Source organism: Giraffa tippelskirchi, chromosome 11 (assembly GCF_054371585.1).
Source record: "Giraffa tippelskirchi isolate mGirTip1 chromosome 11, T2T-mGirTip1v1.2.pri, whole genome shotgun sequence".
Lineage (NCBI taxonomy): Eukaryota > Metazoa > Chordata > Mammalia > Artiodactyla > Giraffidae > Giraffa > Giraffa tippelskirchi.
Window position 1 is genome coordinate 124,546,805 of NC_137285.1, and position 18,622 is coordinate 124,565,426.

General features: G+C 50.1%; 1 protein-coding gene across 6 annotated transcripts; it reads left to right on the forward strand.

Moving 5' to 3' along the window:
• Positions 1-2,856: 2,856 nt before the first annotated feature.
• PLEKHB1 (pleckstrin homology domain containing B1) lies at positions 2,857-18,298 on the forward strand. 6 transcript variants are annotated; one of them, XM_081539537.1, is made up of 8 exons: positions 2,857-2,978; positions 3,125-3,181; positions 6,270-6,345; positions 7,658-7,810; positions 8,415-8,517; positions 10,171-10,210; positions 16,354-16,453; positions 17,035-18,298. In XM_081539537.1, the coding sequence occupies exons 2-8, from the start codon at positions 3,164-3,166 to the stop codon at positions 17,169-17,171; spliced, it is 627 nt and encodes a 208-aa protein (XP_081395663.1). In that variant the 5' UTR covers positions 2,857-2,978; positions 3,125-3,163; the 3' UTR covers positions 17,172-18,298. The 6 variants fall into 6 exon arrangements, with proteins under 6 accessions (XP_081395663.1, XP_081395662.1, XP_081395664.1 ...); XM_081539536.1 differs by lacking the exon at positions 3,125-3,181 and adding an exon at positions 12,837-12,941 and having other exon boundaries at positions 2,877-2,978; XM_081539534.1 differs by lacking the exon at positions 2,857-2,978 and adding an exon at positions 12,837-12,941 and having other exon boundaries at positions 3,164-3,181.
• The last annotated feature ends 324 nt before the right edge of the window (positions 18,299-18,622 follow it).

The following is an 18,622-nucleotide window of genomic DNA, read 5'->3' on the forward strand; positions in this document are numbered from 1 at the left end:
AAGTAATCTAGAGATGATTTAAAGTAAACAGATGTGGATGTGTGTAGGCTATATGCAAATATTATGTCACTTTATATAGGGACTTGAGCATCTGAGTGTGTGTGTTATGGGGAATCCTGGAACTAATTCTCCACAGATACAGAGGGTCAACTGTACTGATACCTGCTATAACATGGATGAACCAAGAAAACATTAAATGAAAGAAGCCAATCATGAAAGGTCACATATATGAAGGCCTTTCAGGTGGTGCAGTGGTATAGAATCCGCCTGCTAATGCAGGAGACTCAGGAGATGTGGATTCGATCTCTGGGTCAGGAAGATCCCCTGGAGTAGGAAATGGAAATCCACTTCAGTATTCTTGCTGGAAAATTCCATAGACAGAGAAGCCTGATGGGTTACAGTCCATGGAGTCGCAAAGAGCCAGACACGACTCAACGACTGAGAATGCATGCATGCACATATGCAATGTTCAAAATAGGCAAATGCAGACAAAGTAGTGGTTGCCATGGGACTTCCCTGGTGGTCTAGTGGCTAAGACTCCACGCTCCCAATGCAGGAGGCCTGGGTTCAATCTCTGGTCAGGAAACTAGATCCCGTATGCCACAACTAAGACCCAGTGCAGCCAAATAAATAAATATTTAAACAACAGCAACCATAACCAAGTAGTGGTTGCCAGGGACTTGGGGGAAAGGGGCTTGAGACTGGCTGCTAGAAGATACAGAGTTTCTTTGGGCTGCACTTTACAGGCCTACAAGGCCTGTGCTTGCCCAGCTTCAAGACTGAAGAAAGAGCCCACAGTCAGCAACAGAAACACCAGTGGTTTAAGGATGAGGGGAGCTTACACGTCTGACGCAAGGTCCTGAAGCGGTACCCCACGATGTGTGGCAGAAAATAGGCTGGAGAGGACCTGGAGCAATCTTCACTCCAGAGGGGAAGGGAAGGTTACCAATTATAGGGGAATTGATATCAGGTGGGCTCATTAGTTACCAGGGAAACCAGTAAAGGGCACGCCCCTCACCGCCTCTTTGCTAAGAACAATCACCAGTTGGAGCCTGGGGCAAGTAGGTAGGAAGGACCAAGATTTGAGTGGTGAAGCAGGCACTGGTGAGGCAAGGGATATACAGAGAGCAAGAGAACAGCCATCTTGAATGTCTTAACCATATAAGTTTCCTTTAAGGGTGATGAAAATGATATGAGAGAGTTCCCTGGTTGCCTAGTGGTTAGGATTCTGGCCTTTCACTGCTGTGGCCTGGGTTCAATCCCTGGTTGTGGACTGAGATTCCACAAGCCAAGAGGTGCTGCCGAAAAAAAAAAAGAAAGAAAGAAAATGATCTGAGACTAAATAGTGGGGGATGGTTGCACAACTCTGTGAATTTATCAGAATAGGGAATTGTGTACTTTAAAAGAGTGAATTTCATAATATGTAAATTATATCCCACTAAAATTATTATTAAACTTTTACATAAGAGGTTTTACTTTTGCTCCAGTTGCATTTTGATATCTCAGAATTTTTTTTAGTAAGCAGATGATATAAATCATTCTCATTATACTACTTTCTAGAAAATGTAAGTAGCAAATTTTACTTTGATAAGCCAGCCCACTATTCTCTAAACAATATATTATCTGAGAGCTGTTCATCCACCAGAGACATTTGAAATAACAAAACACTTTCTCTCTGCCAATGGTTCTGTGTACCACAGTTACAATAGAAATGTAAAAGTTACTTATCAGCTTGTTAGTCTTAATATATTTTAGTTGGTTAAACAGTCTCTCAAAGCCATCACTGATGGAGCTACGTTTCCTACTATGGTCTCAGAGCTTCTCGCTTGTCAGTCCATACTCTTTCCACTCATCTGCACATCTGTGAACATTAAAAACAATCTCAATAGCAATCATCATAGCTTCAAACATCTATATAGTCCTAAGAATTATAAGTAAAATGTGACACGTGTGTGCATTTTTTCCTGGGCAGAACACAACATTTATCAGCTTCTCAAAGAGTCATTGACCAGCATTTCAGAGATTGATGTCAGGTCATGCTGCGTTATGCAGCAGACGTGGGTTCGATCCCTTGGTTGGGAAGATCACCTGGAGACGAAAACGGCGACCCACTCCAGTATTCTTCCCTCGAGAATTCCACGGACAGAGGAGCCTGGCGGGCTACAGTCCACAGGGTCGCGAAGTGTCGGACATGACTGGGCGACTAACACACATGCTGCGTTTGGATTTTGTAGTGGAATCTGTGGTTTTAGTTTGCCGAGCATCCCTTCCCTTTTTTCTTGTCATAGCACCCCCTCTTTGGTTGGGGAATAGGGAGACCTTCTTATGAACTCCACACTGATGCTGGAAAATCTTCTCTTTTCATCTGTTACTAAATCCAAAGAAGGTAATTTTGGAGCTGTCTGCACTGTTCCCCCACACCATCACTCTATGAAGGAGCCTATCAGGGGAGCAAGGCAAGCTGGGAAGAGCGGCAGCACCCAGATTCTTTGAGGTCAGCTTCACCCTTCCCTTCCTCCCTTCCATCCTTCTACAGAAGAGGCGGCAACTGTAGTCTGGAGAAGGTAGGGGTGGGACGGTCCATACAGGACACAGGAATGAAAAGCGTGATTTGGGAGAACTGATTTCTGGGGCTGCACGAGGGGATGAGCTCCGGGGCAAGTAGGATCAGCCCTGGTGGATCCCTCAGCAAGGCATGCACTGCACGAAGGGCCGAGGCATAGGATTAGCTGAGGTCAGGATTACAGAAACCCAGGAGCAAGACGGGGAAGCTTAAAGAGCCAAGCCCTACCTCCAGCACTGAGGTGACTGCACGGTCAAGCCAGGCTGAAGGAACATTTAGCCCCGCCCCCGACCGAGAGGGGAGGGCTAGCCCCGCCTCCCACCCCGGGAATCTTAGCGATGCTAGCGCATCACCACCTCCGAATCACAGATGACTTGTTATCCAGCGAACTGAAGGTCAAATAGGGGATCCATCGGTGAGTTTGGGGAGCGGACTGGAGAGAAAGGACGACTTTCTCTAGGAGCTGTGTGCCCCCTTTTGCCACCCCCTTCCGGTTTCCACTTGGTAGCACCTTCCTGATCCCCTTATCTCAAAGGCTCTTAAGGATATGCCCCCTTGCAGGAGCCTTCTGGGAAATGCTGCTCTGACCGCCCAGGAACCATGAGTCCTGCAGCTCCGGTAAGAGAGGTCCCTGGGACAGGACAAAGGACCCAGGGCAGGGTGGGTTCTGTTCTCAAGGGATCTTTCAGGCCTGGACAGTCTATCTCCTCTCGAATGACATCCTGGATCTGTTCCTAGGTGGGGCTTTGTGGGGTTGAACTATTCAAGGAAATGATCCTGGAGGAACAGACCATGGTGGTAGATAAATAGTCTTCTCTCTCCAGTTGGGCCCCTTTCAATCCATTTTTGACTGTCCTAGAAATACCTTTCCAGGCCACAAATTGTACCACCTAGCTTGTCATCCAACCCCAAGCTTCAGTCACTATGTCATAAAATGCCCAGGCTCCTGAGCCTGTCTTCCAAGGCCTTCATGTTACATCCTTGCAACCCCTACAGCTTCATCACCCACCGATCCCCATGCCCTCCCACCCCAACCCCTGCACTCTGCTTTCCAAACACTGAAATACTAGACATTCATTGTTGTTCAGTCTCTCAGTCATGTCCAACTCTTTGCGACCCCATGGACTGCAGCACACCAGGCTTCCCAGTCCTTCACTATCTCCTGGAGTCTGCTCTGATTCATGTCCACTGAGTTGATGATACCATCCAACCATCTCATCCTCTGTTGACCCCTTCTCCTGCCCTCAATCTTTCTCAGCATTAGGGTCTTTTCCAGTGAGTCCTCTCTTCCCATTGGGTGACCAAAGTATTGGAGCTTCAGCTTCAGCATCAGTCCTTCCAATGAATATTCAGGACTGATTTCCTTTAGGATTGACTGGTTTGATCTCCTTGCTGTCCAAGGGACTCTCAAGAGTCTTCTTCAGTACCACAATTTGAAAGCATCAATTCTTGGGCACTCAGCCCTCTTCATGGTCCAACTCTCACATCTGTACATGACTACTGGAAAAACCATAGCTTTGACTAGATGGACCTTTGTTGGCAAAGTGATGTCTCTGCTTGTGAATATGCTGTCTAGGTTTGTCACAGCTTTTCTTACAAGGAGCAAGTGTCTTTTAATTTCATGGTTGCAGTCACCATCCACAGTGATTTTGGAGCCCAGGAAAATAAAATCTCTGTATCCAATTTCCCCTTCTATTTGCCATAAAGTGATGAGACACTCATATTCATTCTTCAAGACCCTGCAGCCTCCTCTGGGAAGCCTTCCTGAACCTCTTCATCAAAGTCAAACTCTTCTTTCCCATTGTCAGATCATACTCTGTACTTTGTGTGTTTGTGTTGCGTCCCCCACCAGACTGGAAACTGGGAAATGAAGGGGCTTGTCGGATGTTTCTTTGTGCCTTCCATTAATGCCCAGTGCCAGGCACAAACTGAGTATCAAGAAAACATGGCAAAACTAGGAGCCTGGTTTTCTCCCTGTAGTTTTACATTTTTCTAGAAAATTAGAGCTCAAGATTCTTGGGGAAAAGTATTTCATGCTAAATGAATGAACAAAATAACGACAATAGCAAAATAAAATCACAAATGCAGCCTCTCACCTGTGCTCCGAGTGGGCACAGGGCTACCTCCCACGAGAGGCTGTGTCCTTCCCAGGTCTAGGCCTACAGACTACAAGTCCCAGAAGGACTCCTGTCAGCCCATCGCCACACGCCCCGCCCCCTCCCTGGGGGCGGGGCCCCGAGGCAGCTAGGCCCTGGGTTGCAGCGGGATGAGTGAATTGCCCCAAGCACTCTGGGGCACTCAAAGCGCAGGCGCAGCGGGTTGGGCGGCAGCAGCATCAAGTAGCCGGCCGTTTTGGCAGCAGCACCGCAACAGGTGTAGACAGGTGGGTGCATTAAGGGGGTCTGGAGAGGGAGTTTACACCTGGCCTTCTTGTCTGACCTATGTCAGAGCGTGAAGATGGGAGGGAGCGGCCGGAGAAGCAGGGACAAGGCCGGGCCTTCCACCCAAGGTGTGCCAGCCAGCCCTTGCTACGCAACAACAGGTGTGAGTTAGTGGGGGAGGGCACTTGGATTCCAATCCAAGCTCCATCACCCAAGTACTGGACAGAGTTGCAGTGGGGCCCAAACTTTCCTGTACATTGAATCACCTGGGGATCTTTGAAGACTATCAGTGCTTATCTCCTGCCCTTAGACATTCTGATTTTATTGTTATGGTATATGGGCTGGATATTTGGGAGTTTTAAAAACTCCTACTGGGATAATGCTTAGAAGACAGGACTGCTGGGTGTGAATCCTGGCTCCACTGCTTACTAATCAAGAAGATCTGTGCAAGTGACTGGACCTCTCCAGTCCCCAGTTTCCTGGGAATAACAAGGAATATTGTGAGGTAATAGATGAAACCACTTTAGAAGTATACCTGGCATATAGTGCTCGATAAATCATAGTTGCTGTTGAACTACTGTTCTATGCACTTTGTAAATGGGTTCTTTGTGTGTGTGTGCCCATGCTCAGTCGTGTCTGACTCTTTGCGACCCCCAGGGACTGTAGCCCGCCAAGTTCCTCTGTCCATGGAATTTTCCAGGCAAGAATTCTGGAGTAGGTTGCCATTTCCTTCTCCAGGGGATCTTCCTAACCCAGGGATCAAACCTGCATCTCCTTCGTCTCCTGCGTTGGCAGGTGGATTCTTTACCACTGGCAGGTGGATTCTTTACCACCGAGCCACCTGGGAAACCCTAGTGGGGTTCAAATGTGAGGAGGGCTTTCTTATCATGAAAGTCCCTTGTTCACTGCCATGATTCTACTCTTCTCTGCTGCCAGCATTTCAATATTCCAGGGTTTCTAACATTTTCAGAGTTCCTCACTCCAGTCTCTACCTGCCTGATGGACACCCTTTTACAGATCTAGATGTGGAGGCTGGGAAAAGGGACTTGGTCAAGATTATGGGGCTGAGATTGAAATCCAGGCTTCTCACCCCCACCCCCACCCCACTGCAAAGTGTGGCTGCCCTGCTGACCCCACAAGCACAGTGCTCCCATTATGTGCCTGGAGCCAAGAATGGAGAGGAGACAGACAGGCTTGCCCTTGTTTGTTTACTCACACTCCCTTAAACCTTTCCTCAGTGGCTCCCCCAGGGAGGACCAGGGTGGGGGTTTTTCTCCGGGGAGCCTTTGTGGAGCAGCTGATGAAGTCTGTGATTCCTCTGACAGGTTCCGCCTGACTCCACCCTGGAAAGTCCTTTTGAGGAAATGGCCCTGGTGAGGGGTGGCTGGCTGTGGAGACAGAGTGAGTGACCTTGGGCCAAGCCCTTTTCTGTCCTGTACCTTGTCTGGGGCCAGGGGTGAGGGAAGTGGCCTGATGGACCTGCACAGTGAACCCTTCTCTCAAGAAACCATGCCCTTTTTATCCTTCCCTCCTTTGTCCATACTTTTCTCTGCCGGGAATGTCTTTCACATTCCTGACTGCTTAGTAAACTACTTATTTTTCAAGATCCAGCTCAGGTGTCCCTTTCTGAAAAGAGCTTTCTCTGCCTTTTCTCTGCTCCCCACCCCAGCCCCTGCTATAGCACCAAGATGGGTTAGCAGCTCTCTTTTCTGTTCCCAGTGCCTCATACATACCCCTCTTATAGCACTGATCAATACTTAACCGTCCTTACCTGTGGGCCTCACCAGTCCCCTACCTCATACTGTCTCCAGACTGTGAGCGCCCCAAGTGCAGGGACTGGGTTTAACCCTCTGTGGCCCAGGGCTAGCCACAGAACAAAATGAAAAATGCCTCTGTTCTTCAGAATGTGTAAAGTTCTAAGAAGCTCTCTTAGTCTTTACCCTTTCCTGTTAAGATTTCCAGTCTCGAAATGTCTAACGCTAGGTATCAGGCTTCCAGATCCACCTCTGACCAGTCATGGTCTGAATAAGAGCTGTCCTGGGCTAGGAGCTCCCCGACACCCCATGACCCATCCTCAGTTCATTCAGTCCAGCAGACACTAAGTCCAGGTCCTGCTGGGTTCTAGGACCTGTGAGGTGAGCTATGGACAATCCCTCTGCTCTCCATTTGGCAGAAGAGTCAGACATTACACAAATGACTGTCCCCCAGGGCCTTTGTTTTTTAAGTACACAATAACTGTACAACCCTCAGCAGAATGGATACAATGGAAACTGAAGGTTTTCTTAAGGCAAGCATGTGACAACTAGTTTTCTGTTAACTCTGGCATAAATCCTATTCTGCATTCATACAAAAACAATGCTTTTTCTCTGACAAACTGTACAGATAGAAACAAATGTTCAGTTGGACATGTGGAGGTGCTCCATGTCTTGTGATTTTAAAAGATTTTCAGCTTTCCCCAAGGAAGGAATCTGATCATTCATTTACCATTCAGCACGTGTATGGAGCTTCGACTATGTTGTTAGGCCCAATGGGAGGCAGTGGGTGAGCAAGACAGAGAGAGGCCCTGCCATCATTTCAGGGGGTAGACAGACAAGGAAAGGGTGATTACACACTGGGGGCTGGGGATAAGGGGATGCTGGGAGCCTACCCACGGCTCCTGCCCCGACTCAGGCTCTGTGATCAGCCCGCATTATGGGTCTGGAATATCGCACAGGCTCCATCCTCCGCCGCTGGAAGCGGAACTGGTTTGCCTTGTGGCTGGATGGGACCCTGGGCTACTACCACGATGAGACTGCCCAGGATGAGGAGGACCGCGTGCTCATCCATTTCAACGTCCGCGACATAAAGATCGGCCAAGAGTGCCACGGTGAGCCTCTTCCTCTCTGGTACTGTGACTACAGGCACGGCCCTCCCATTGTGTCTGAGAACACCTGACATTCTCAGGTGGAGGGCTTTTTGCAGCTTTCAGAGGCCTTCCACAGACATTGCTTCTGGGCCTCTATCAATGCCAATTCATGTGATGTAAGTTAAGAAATGAGTTCCTTACTTGAGTTCCTACCCTGTGCTGAACCTGGGCCCTATGCTGGGCTCACAGAGATGAGTCAGACACAATTCCTGCCCTCTCCAGTGCTAGGAATGGAAAAAAATGAGATGAAGTAAGGAGGCTCAGAGAAGTTAAGTGACTGGCCCAGAGTTACCCAGCAAATCTCCTTGACCAAGGCTCAGGTCATAATTATAACAGGGAAACTGGGAGAGAGATGTACCTAGCTAGGGAAGCAGGCAATGTGGAAAGGTGGAAGGGCCTAAAGAGTTGAGTAAAATCCCAAGGAAAGAATGTGAAATCAGAGGAGGTCAGCAGTGGCCAGTTAACAGGACCCAGAGAAGTCAGTTCCTGTTCTTGTTTCCAGTTTATTGGGGAGACTTGGGGCCTGTGCCCTGTGGAAACCCCATACGTGTGTGTGCGCCTTTAGATGTGCAGCCCCCAGAAGGCCGGAGCCGAGATGGCCTGCTGACTGTGACCCTGCGGGAGGGCTCCCGCCTGCACCTGTGTGCTGAGACCAGAGATGATGCCATGTGAGTCGCTCCCAGGAGACGATGGGGTGGGACCTCGGGAATATAACCAATGACTTCCTTCTCATCGAGCCTCTAGCACCCTAAAGGTAGGAAACCAGGACAAAGACCAGTGAGCATGGTGGTTCAGTGGAGACTGGGCAGAGTGGGTTTGAATGACTCATGGTGATTGGTATGGTATCCGGTAAACTCCTGACATGGTCCACAATGAATTCAAGGCTGTTTTGGGGAGCCGTGTGTGCACAGCTGCCTCAGGTGTGGTCCCTGGTCATTCATCAGGGTCAGGTATCTAACAGCCTCTGAGGTAAGCCCTCACTTGGGGTGATACACAGAAACAGACAGCCCTGTGGCATCTTCAGAGAACCCTTCTCTCGCTCCCTTCTTAGAAGATGGCCTGGGGTGGGGGGTACTCTGATCTGAGGGATAGACGCTAATGTGCCTAACAGAGGTAGCCCATGGGGCATCCTGTTTTGGATGCAGATCCATACTGCGAGAGCCTGGGTGTGTCTTCCTCAGGCGGCTTTTGCTCACTCACATTCTTTCCCTTCCTACTCTCTGGCAGAGGGTCAGTTGGACTTCATGCTGTAGGAGAGTGAAAGAGATGCGATGTGTGGGAACAGGGGAAGTTGAGCTCGGGGTAGACAAAGCACAGAGCCTCCTTGTCCACCCCAGCCAGGTGCCATGGCAACCAACAAAGGCTCAATTGTCCGGTGTCCACTAGGCGTTCCTGGGGCTCTGGGGTCAGAGTGTGGGGGAACCGAGTTCGTAGGTTTGGGATGTGGAGGTAGGCTGCAGCCAGAGAACCAGCCTAGGCATGTCAGAATCTGAACCACTAAAGGACCACCCAAGCCCGTCTTTTGTCTAGATGGGGAAACTGGAATCTCCCCAGCGGTGAGAAGACTATGGTCTAAGAAAGACTGTAGCAGCTCAGCTGGGGCCTTGTCTGTGTGACTGGGGCAGCTGAGAGGGTCCCCTTTGTCTTCCCAAGGGAGTGAAGAGGCTCTCCCCCTTCACAAGGGACTGGGGCTAGAGGTGGGGTAGGGGAGGAAAATCTAAAATGTGGGGCCCATAAAAAAAATACATTTGAACCGGTTCTACTGAGATGGATGAAACTGGAGCCCATTATACAGAGTGAAGTAAGCCAGAAAGAAAAACAACAATACAGTATACTAATGCATATATATGGAATCTGAAAGATGGTAACGATAACCCTATATGCGAGACAGAATAAGAGACACAGATGCATGGAACAATTTTATGGACTCTGAGGGAGAAGGTGAGGGTGGGACGTTCTGGGAGAATGGCATTGAGACATGTGTATTGTCATATGTGAAACAGAGCACCATTCCATGTTCGATGCATGTGACAAGGGCTCAGGGCCGGGGCAATGGGATGATCCAGAAGGATGAGAGGGGGAGGGAGGTGGGTGGGGGGTCCGGGAAGGGGAACACATGTAAACCCATGGCTGATTCTTGTCAATGTATGGCAAAAACTATTACAATATTGTAAAGTAATTAGCCCCCAACTAAAATAAATAAATTTATAAAAATAAAAATAAAAAAAAAAAAATAAAAAAAAAAAAATAAAAAAATAAAATGTGGGGCCCAATCTCCCTTCTGAACTCCCTCCTCATGGTCTCATGGGTTTGCATTGCAGAGCGTGGAAGACGGCACTGCTGGAGGCGAACTCCACCCCGGTGAGCCCCCTTCCCTCCCTGTCTCCTCCCCACCCCTACTTGCCATGGAATCATGGGTGACTCAGACTTAGTCTCCGCCTGCCAGCAGTTCTCAGTTTCCATATATGTGAGTGAATAGACTTGTGCAGACTCAGAGGCCCTGAGTCCCAAGTGGAAAAGGACAGAATATGGCCAATGGGTGTTTGGAGGAAGGAGAGAGAGGCCTCCAAGAAGGCTTATTGAAGGGAGTGGCATGTGAGCAGGAGGAAAGGAACCCTCTTTTACGCAGCAACTATTATGTGTCAGGTATGGTATAGTTGTAATACCAGCTACTCTCACAGCCTTCCTGTGAGGTTGGGATTATTGTTCCCTCTCTGCAGATGATAAGGTTGAGCTTTATTCATTCACATAACAAATATTTTCTGAGTTCCTACTATGTGCCAGGGACCATAATCAGAAGGTAGCAGAGGAGATGTGGGCCCTGCCCTCCTGGACTCAGCCTAGTGGGGAGCTAGATGTGAAGTCACAAATTAGAGTTAGTGATTCCATTGCAGTGATGGGAACTGCTTAGACAGACGGCAGAGTGCATTCAGTGTGCATCCACCTGGTGGATGGCCTGATCCAGGTGGGAGTCCAGACAAGGCTCAAGATGAGACCTGAAGGATAACAGAGATCAACTGGGTGAAAGGGGTGGGATGAAGGCAACAGCTTTCCAGGCAGACGGAGCTGCAGGTGCAAGGGCCCTGAGAAAGGTTATGATGTTGGCAAGTTGACAAATGGAAGGCTGGGGTGACTGCAGCTCAGGGAGCGAGAGAGCAGTTGGGAAAGGAGGGTTAGCAGGCCATGCATGAAAAGCTGTGTTAAGGATAGTGGTTTCTGCTGAGAACACTGGAAGTCATTGAAAGTTTTAAAAAGACCAGACTTGTAGTTTTAAAAAGGTAGTCTGGCTGGGAGGTAGGGAATGGACGGAAGAAGGTCAAAGTGGATGCCCAGAGATCTGTTAGAAGGCTGGAACAGGTACAAGGCATCTGGCTGGGGGTCTGGACTAACGCCTTGCTGGCAGAGACAAGCTGATGAGGACAAGACACATTTAGGAGGTGGAGTCAACAGAGCTCAGTGACTGATGGAGGTGAGGTTTTGAGGAGCTGCCCAAAGCCCCCAGCTCTAAGGTGGCCCAGCCTGACCTCAGCCCCCATCTGCCTGACCCCAAACTCTGTGCCTGTTCCTTCTACCTGTGGCACAGTAGAGCCCCTTCTTATCTGGAGAAAAAGTCTGCTGGGAAGTGGCAGGGAAGACTGGAACACATTTAGAAACTCCCTCATCATCCGCCTGCTGAGGGATGGGCATTGTGGTTGAGGACCTAGCATCCATTGTATCAGTTAATCTTCAATAAGAAAGAGGGGCTGGTATTCTTAGTTCCATTTTACAGATAGGGGAGCTGAGGTTCAGAAGGCAATTGGCTTGTCCAAAGTCTCATGGTCGTAAATCAGTGGAAGAACCTTTATTGGAACCCAGGTCAGTGAGATTTGAGGGAAGGGAATTATCCACAGAAGAAGCTACATGAGCAAAGGTGGGTAAGTGGTGTGTGCAAATGTGTATGTGCAGACACGTACGTCTAAAGGCCAGGAGTCTGGCCTGGCTGGAGGATAAAATGTGGAGGGAAAGAAATAGGAGATGTGACCTCTGAGGAGCCACATCACAAATGCCCTGAAGTCCAGGAAGGAGTGAACTTTATCCCGAGGGAACTATAACGAGCATTAAGCAGGGGGGCTGTGGTCAGGCTTTGGGGAGCAGACTCGGGCTTCTGGGTAGAGGCTATATAAGAGGAGGCTGGGGTGGTGGTCAGCAGGGTAGAATTACCTGGCCTCTGAGCTCCAGATCTGGCTGATGCAGGGCAGATCCATTGTCTCACCCAAGAGGGTCAGAAAGAAGGAGGTAAGGGCTGGCCGTCTGCACTCTGTGACTCTATGAAGCTACCTGTCCCTTCTCTGCCTGTCCACCTTCCTGTTGCTCTGCTTCCTACATCTCTCTGCTCAGAACCTCCACTCCACCTCCCACTGCTCTACACACACACACACTCCTCTGGTCCCTAGGCTTGCTCAAACTGGGTGTATTTGTGCCTCTGTGTCTTCATACCAGTGTCTTCCCACCTCTGAGTGTTCACGCGTGTGTCTGTCTGTCCTGTGCCTACATAGGAGGGACCTCTGCTTTGTCCCTCTACATCCTGCAGGTTTATACCCTACTCTGGGTGGAGGCTCCAGGAGGAGCCCCTGACCCTGGCTGTTCCAGGGAATGCAGGGGTGGGGGGCACAGTCATGGGTGATGGGTACAGGTGGATGGGTCAGTGATCAGAGCTGTTCTGTACTCCCTGGAGACTGGGAGCCTCAGTGGCCTGGAACAGATGAAGGCGGGCCAGCTCTGGAGAGACACTACTGATCTTTCTTCTCTGTGTAACTTTGGCAATTTCACCACCTCTTCTGAGCCCCCCATCATTACCGTGGGCCGAAGAAGAAGAGGATAGCCGTTCCCTTGCCCAGCTGGCAGAGGGCCCCTCTAGGGCCTGTGAGGAGCTCTGAGTCTCTCCAGATGTAGAGGGCCTCTGACACCCCCCCTCCCTCCCCTTCTTGGGTTTCTGTGGCTTGAGCAGGCCCCAGCTGGAGCCACCGTCCCTCCCAGGAGCCGCCGGGTTTGCCCCAAGGTCAGGTGTGTGACCCGCTCGTGGAGCCCCTGTCAGGTTGAGAGGCGGATCTGGGTAAGTGCTGGTTCAGCCCTCCCTGCCACCATTCTGGCCACCAGGATGTGCCTCCCAAAGTGGGCCCAGCCACATCCCCTCCCTGCTCACAAACATTCCATGGCTCCCAACCATTCGTAGGACAACCAACCCTGCTTTCAAGGCCCCTCGGATCTGGCCTGGGCCAGACTCGCTCACCTCTTCCCGCTTGTCCCCTGTGCTCCAACTGCTCTGCTCTATCCTCTGCTCCCAGCTCTGCCAGGCCTTTTCCCTCTCTCCAGCCTCCGTATATGCTGCCCTCTCTGCTGCAAAGACCCTTGCTTTCCTTACTCACCTGACAGAATCCTCTAAGACACCCCTCAAAGACTGCCACCTCCTCAGGGAGGACTTCCCAAACCTCCAGGCATCATCACTCCCTCCCACTGCACTAGTGCTTGGTACTGTCTTCATTCTGCCTGATTTCTAGTTCCTTCATTTCTGTCTCTAGTCTCCCGTGAGACCTGGAACTTCCTTCAAGGCAAGAATCAGGTTAGGTCAGCTCTGCCCCTTGGGAGCCTGGCACAGTGCTAGGTATACAGCAGGTGTGCAATGAGTGCTCAGTGTTGGGGGCAGTCTATTTTGACTCTCCTACTCCTGGTGCATGAAGTTGGGGCACAAGTAGGCCTCAGGCAGTGTTCACTTAATGGGCAAATGAATGAATGAAGAAAGGGAGAAAGGAAGGAGTAAAAAAACCTGTTATGGCCTCACTACTGCATATTATAGTTTAGTCCATGTCTGTCTCCCTGCCACACACCCCAGCCAGTGTTTCCAGAAAGCAGGATTTGGGGACGAATCCTCTCTCTGTCCCCAGTGCTCAGCCTGGCATGGGGTAGGCACAGTGAGGGGGCTTAGGTTAGAGTACCTGCGGTCAACTGTGAACTTTTCTAACACAGTGACGCTCAATGTAGCTGTGTATTAGAATTGCTTAAGGCTCTTATTGAGTTATAATTGACATATAACATTGTATTAGTTTAAGGTGTACAACGTGATTTGATATATTTGTATATTGTAAAATGATTATTAATGTACAACAGCTTTTCTGAGGGGAGAGGTCTATTTGCATGTGACCTCCTGATTGACCCTGTTCCCATCTACAAAAGGGCCTGGACCTGCAGAGAGGGAGAGGATCTGGGATCAAACCCTTCGGGTCTGTCGGGGAGGTCTCTGGGGAGTCCCCTGCCCCGTTGCCAGGTGACCCACATGAGTTTACCTCAGGGCCTCTTAGGCATGGAGGACAGAAACAAGTGCTCCACAGAGACATGAGGTGGTGTTTTCCACTTTCTTCAGGCCTGGGAGGGCCACTGGCTCACAGTGCAACTGCAGGGCAGATGGGGGCTCTGGACCTCAACTTCCCAACCAGTAAAATTGGGGATCTGAGAGCTTAAGATCTCTTTAGTCCCTTCTAGGCTTAGAGCTCAGATCCTGGTCACCTCCAGCAGAAACCCCTATTGGATCACCCTTGGGGAAGGAGCACAGTAGGGAAGTCACTTGAGACTGAGCCTTGTTTGTCTGAGCCTTCTGCATTGCTCTGCGTCTGGTCATTGTCCCTAACTCAAAATTGGACTTAAGAATTGGGTGACTATGGTTCCAGTCTGACTCTGTATTTGAATCGAGATAGATTCAATATATTAAGACACCTGCCATATTCCAGTCAGGCTTGTTTTAGACCCAGGTGGTGGTGGGGGTGTTTTCTTCAAGTATGATGGGAGAGACACCTCACAGGGATACCAACAATAAAACCACAGAGTGGTTGGTGCTGTGATGAGGGAAGTCTAAGGGCTGTGGGTGCCCAGATGGGGCCCTAACAGAACCTGAGGTTCAGAGAGAGTGATATGTTGAGTTGAGTCTGAAAGACAAGCTAGGTAGTTGAATAAAAAAAGATGAGAAAGGCATCCTTATCAAAGAGAAATGGCATAGATATTTGAAATCACAAGGTGTGCTTGGAGGACTTCTCCTTACAACCAAACTTCTTGAAAGAGATGTCATGATATGTTGACTCCATCCCTCACCCCTCAACCATTCTTCAATCCTCCATAGTCTGGCTTCTTCCTCCAACAACTCCTCTGAAAAGTGTTTTCAAAGTCACCCACAATTTCCAAGATGCCAAAACCAATGGCTTATTCTCTTGGCACTGGACAAGAGAATGGACAGAAGAACATATTTAGAAGATAAAATCATGAGATCTGGTGATAATGTGATGTGGGAGATGTGTGTGAAGACAAAAGGGCCAACCTGCTGTCTTGGTTTAAGTGCATGGTAGTGGCATTTAGAGAAAAGCATTTACAGAAGAGCAGGTTTGGGGGGAATAGAAGGATGATGGAATCACTGTGAGATGGGTTAAGTTTGGACACCTGAGCTTCCAAGGGACCACCTGGACCATTTAGGTGTAAAGCTCAGAGATATAAGGTGCAAATGGCTAAGAAGAGGGAGCCAGAAGAGAAGGGGATGCTGCCCCCTCTTCAGGTCTGTTCCCTTTGGGTAAAAGGGTCTTGGGTTAGGAACTTCTGTTTAATTCAGCATATATTTATTACTCCATGCTAGTCACTAGGCCCTGATGGCATTACAAATGAATTAAAATCCTTGCCTACAGCTCACGTCCGGGGTGCAGGCAGGAGAGGTCAGGAGGAAGGCCAGGAAGAAGAGGCACAAGCACAGGTCACAAAGAACTCAGGAAGAAAGGATTTTTTCTGAGACCAGAAGGTCTTCCTGGAGTGGATGACCTTTGAGTCAGGCTTTGAGGGATTGATAAAAGTCTAATGAGGGAGGGAAGGTGGACATCTATTCCTCTCTCCCAGAGAGAATGCTGACCCTTCTCCTCTGAGCCTCCATCCCTGGCTGTGTGCTAGAGTGGAGAACAGTGCCTGCTGTAAGGATGAGAGGAAATAACATATTATTTCCTGCCTCAGGACCTGGAACGTGACAGATGCTTAATGATACTTTAGTTACTTCTCATCTCTATCCTTCCTTTCCCTTCCTTCCTCCACACCCCCCTTTTATTTCCTGGGCCTTGTCCAGGCCCTCCTCTCCATGACTAGGAGAGGAGAGAAATCCATTGGCTTTCTTCAAGTGTGACCACTGGAAAGCTGCTATTTGCTAGCAAATAATACCAAATCTATCAAAGGAAGTAGGGAGCCATGGAGAATTTTTGATCAGGGGAGTGCTAGGTAGGAAAACAGGGGCAGGAAAATGGCATCACTGGGAGCTGAAGTTTTAGATAATAACGGTCTTGTGGGGAGGTGGGACTTTTCTTCAGGAGCTTGCTGGTATCTGGAGACCCATTTCTAAATTTGGCGAGGTGGCTCTGTGGGCCCAGAAGGGTATGAACCAGGTGTGAGGGGTAGGGGACCAAAGCCTGGCCCAGATCTCTGGCAGCTGACCAGGCAGGGCTTCCCAGGTGCGCGTCTACAGCCCGTACCAGGACTACTATGAGGTGGTGCCCCCCAACGCGCACGAGACCACATATGTCCGCAGCTACTATGGACCGCCCTACGCAGGTAAGTCTCCGGCCCACCCTTGCCCCTGCCTATATCCCCATCCACGGTCTGTCAATGGGGATCAGGGCTCCTTTTAGTGACCACATATTTTCCCAACGGGACCCTCTGCAAGGCCCTCCCCATCCCATAAATCAGAACAGCTCTGGGATCAGAGCCCCTCCCCACTCCAGAGCCGACCTCTTCTCTAGGCCGGCCCCTATTCCCTGGCTGCCCAGCAATACCCGTCCCTGAGTTGGTAGCGACCCCTGGTGGCTAATGCTGGAGAAGTGGCCTCCCCTCACTCCAGGGTCTAGCAGTTGGGAAGGCCCATCCTCAGGTGTGGTCCAGCGATTCTTGAGACCCCATGGTTTCTTCGCCGTTCCACCCTAACCCCATGGTCCCAGAACGTCCGTAGCAGATCCAGGGAATAGAAGCCTTGGGGACAGAGCGCGCGTCCTTCCTGTTTCAAGGCCTCAGTTTTACCGACTGGAGAGCCAGAGAGTGGGCTCAGGACCTTATCTTGGGCCGGGGTTTACTGGAAGGGGGCGGATGATCTCTCTGCTCTCTCGAGTCCCCGGCCCTCACAGGCTTTCTCTCCGCAGGGCCTGGAGTGACGCACGTAGTGGTGCGGGAGGATCCCTGCTACAGCGCGGGCGCCCCCCTGGCCATGGGCATGCTTGCGGGAGCCGCCACAGGTGCCGCACTTGGCTCGCTCATGTGGTCGCCCTGCTGGTTCTGAGCCCTGGACCCTGCGCATAGACCAAAAAGACCCCCTTTCTCTTTGGTCCCACCTTTCACTAGCCAAGCCCTCTCCCACTTTGGAAGCTTTTATCCCAGGCACAAACATAGCTCAACATCCTTCTATCTACTGGTAGACACTCCAGAAATCCATTATAGACACATTTGGATATGTTTCTCCCAAGTACACCAGGACACAGAAAACGCAACTCATGGGGCTTCAAGTTCCTCAGCCACTGGAGACACAAGAATTAGGTTCTCTCCTCTGGCAGCTCCAGGCTTGGTGGGGGCAAACAGGAGTAAAGAAACACTTGACAAGGTGGAGTTATCAATCTTTTGACAGTATGAGGGCAAAGAGTGAGGAAGGTAGGCTAGGACTGCAGTTGTTGGCAAGAGTCCAGAGCTGTGAACATAATGGCATGTCCAAAGAATTGAAAGGGAGTCATTTGGCCTGGGGTGTGGGCAGGGGCCAGATCATGATGGTCCTCCAGGCTAAGAAGGTGCTGAGTAAGGGGGAGATGTGAGCCTTTTGGAGGGAAGTTTCATGATTGCACTTAAAATGAACATATTGCCTGTTTTAATACCCTAACACTCCCTGAATTTAGCCCCATCCTTCCCACTACTAGATTTCTGGGTCCCTTGTTCCTCCAGTGCTCAGAAAGCCCCTGTTTTCCATGTCAGGGTACTTGGGGCAGCAACTGAGCTGAACCTGAGGTCCCCTTGCTAGGGGGCAGGTGAGCTCTCTTTGTGACTTGCACCTAGGTTGGTGCCTCCAACAATAAATGATTTTCTACTCCCCAGGAGGTTGGCCCTCTGTCCATAGCTGTGGATATCACCATCTCAGGCTCTGTCCCTTCTTTCACTCTGGGAGAGATGGCAGTGTTCACCTCTGGGACCTGATCCATCTTTGTCTCAGTCCAGGAGGCCCCACATGTGCCTCCCGCAGGTGGCCCAGCAGTCTCCTCATTTGGTCCCCTTCTAGTCTCCTCTCCCATCCTGTCCCAGTCACTAGCAGAAATGCTAACTAACATTCCTGCCCAGTAGCCAGAGTAGCATGCTAAAATTCCCTTGTAGATACGGGCTCCAGTTGCCCTGCTGCAGAAACTAATAAAGGTGCGGTTGGCTTTCGCCCTGACTCTGACTTTGTTTGTGGCCCCAAGGTGCCCTGCTCCCGGGGACATTCCATGACTCAGCACTGACTAGTGCCTTCTCTGGTATAGTGAGAAGAGTGTGGATTTTGAGGTCAGGCAGAACTGGTGGCAGTATGTTAGCTGCCATGAGGAATTTGGGGCAAGTCACTTGATCGTTCTGGACCTTGCTTTCTACTATAAGCTGGCAGGTTGAAGTTGGCCATCCTTGAGGGCTTGACAGGAGAGGCTGCATGAGAATCTCTGTCATCTGAGCTGATGCATGATCCAGGCCATGCCCTGCCTGTCTGAGCATCCTGTGGTA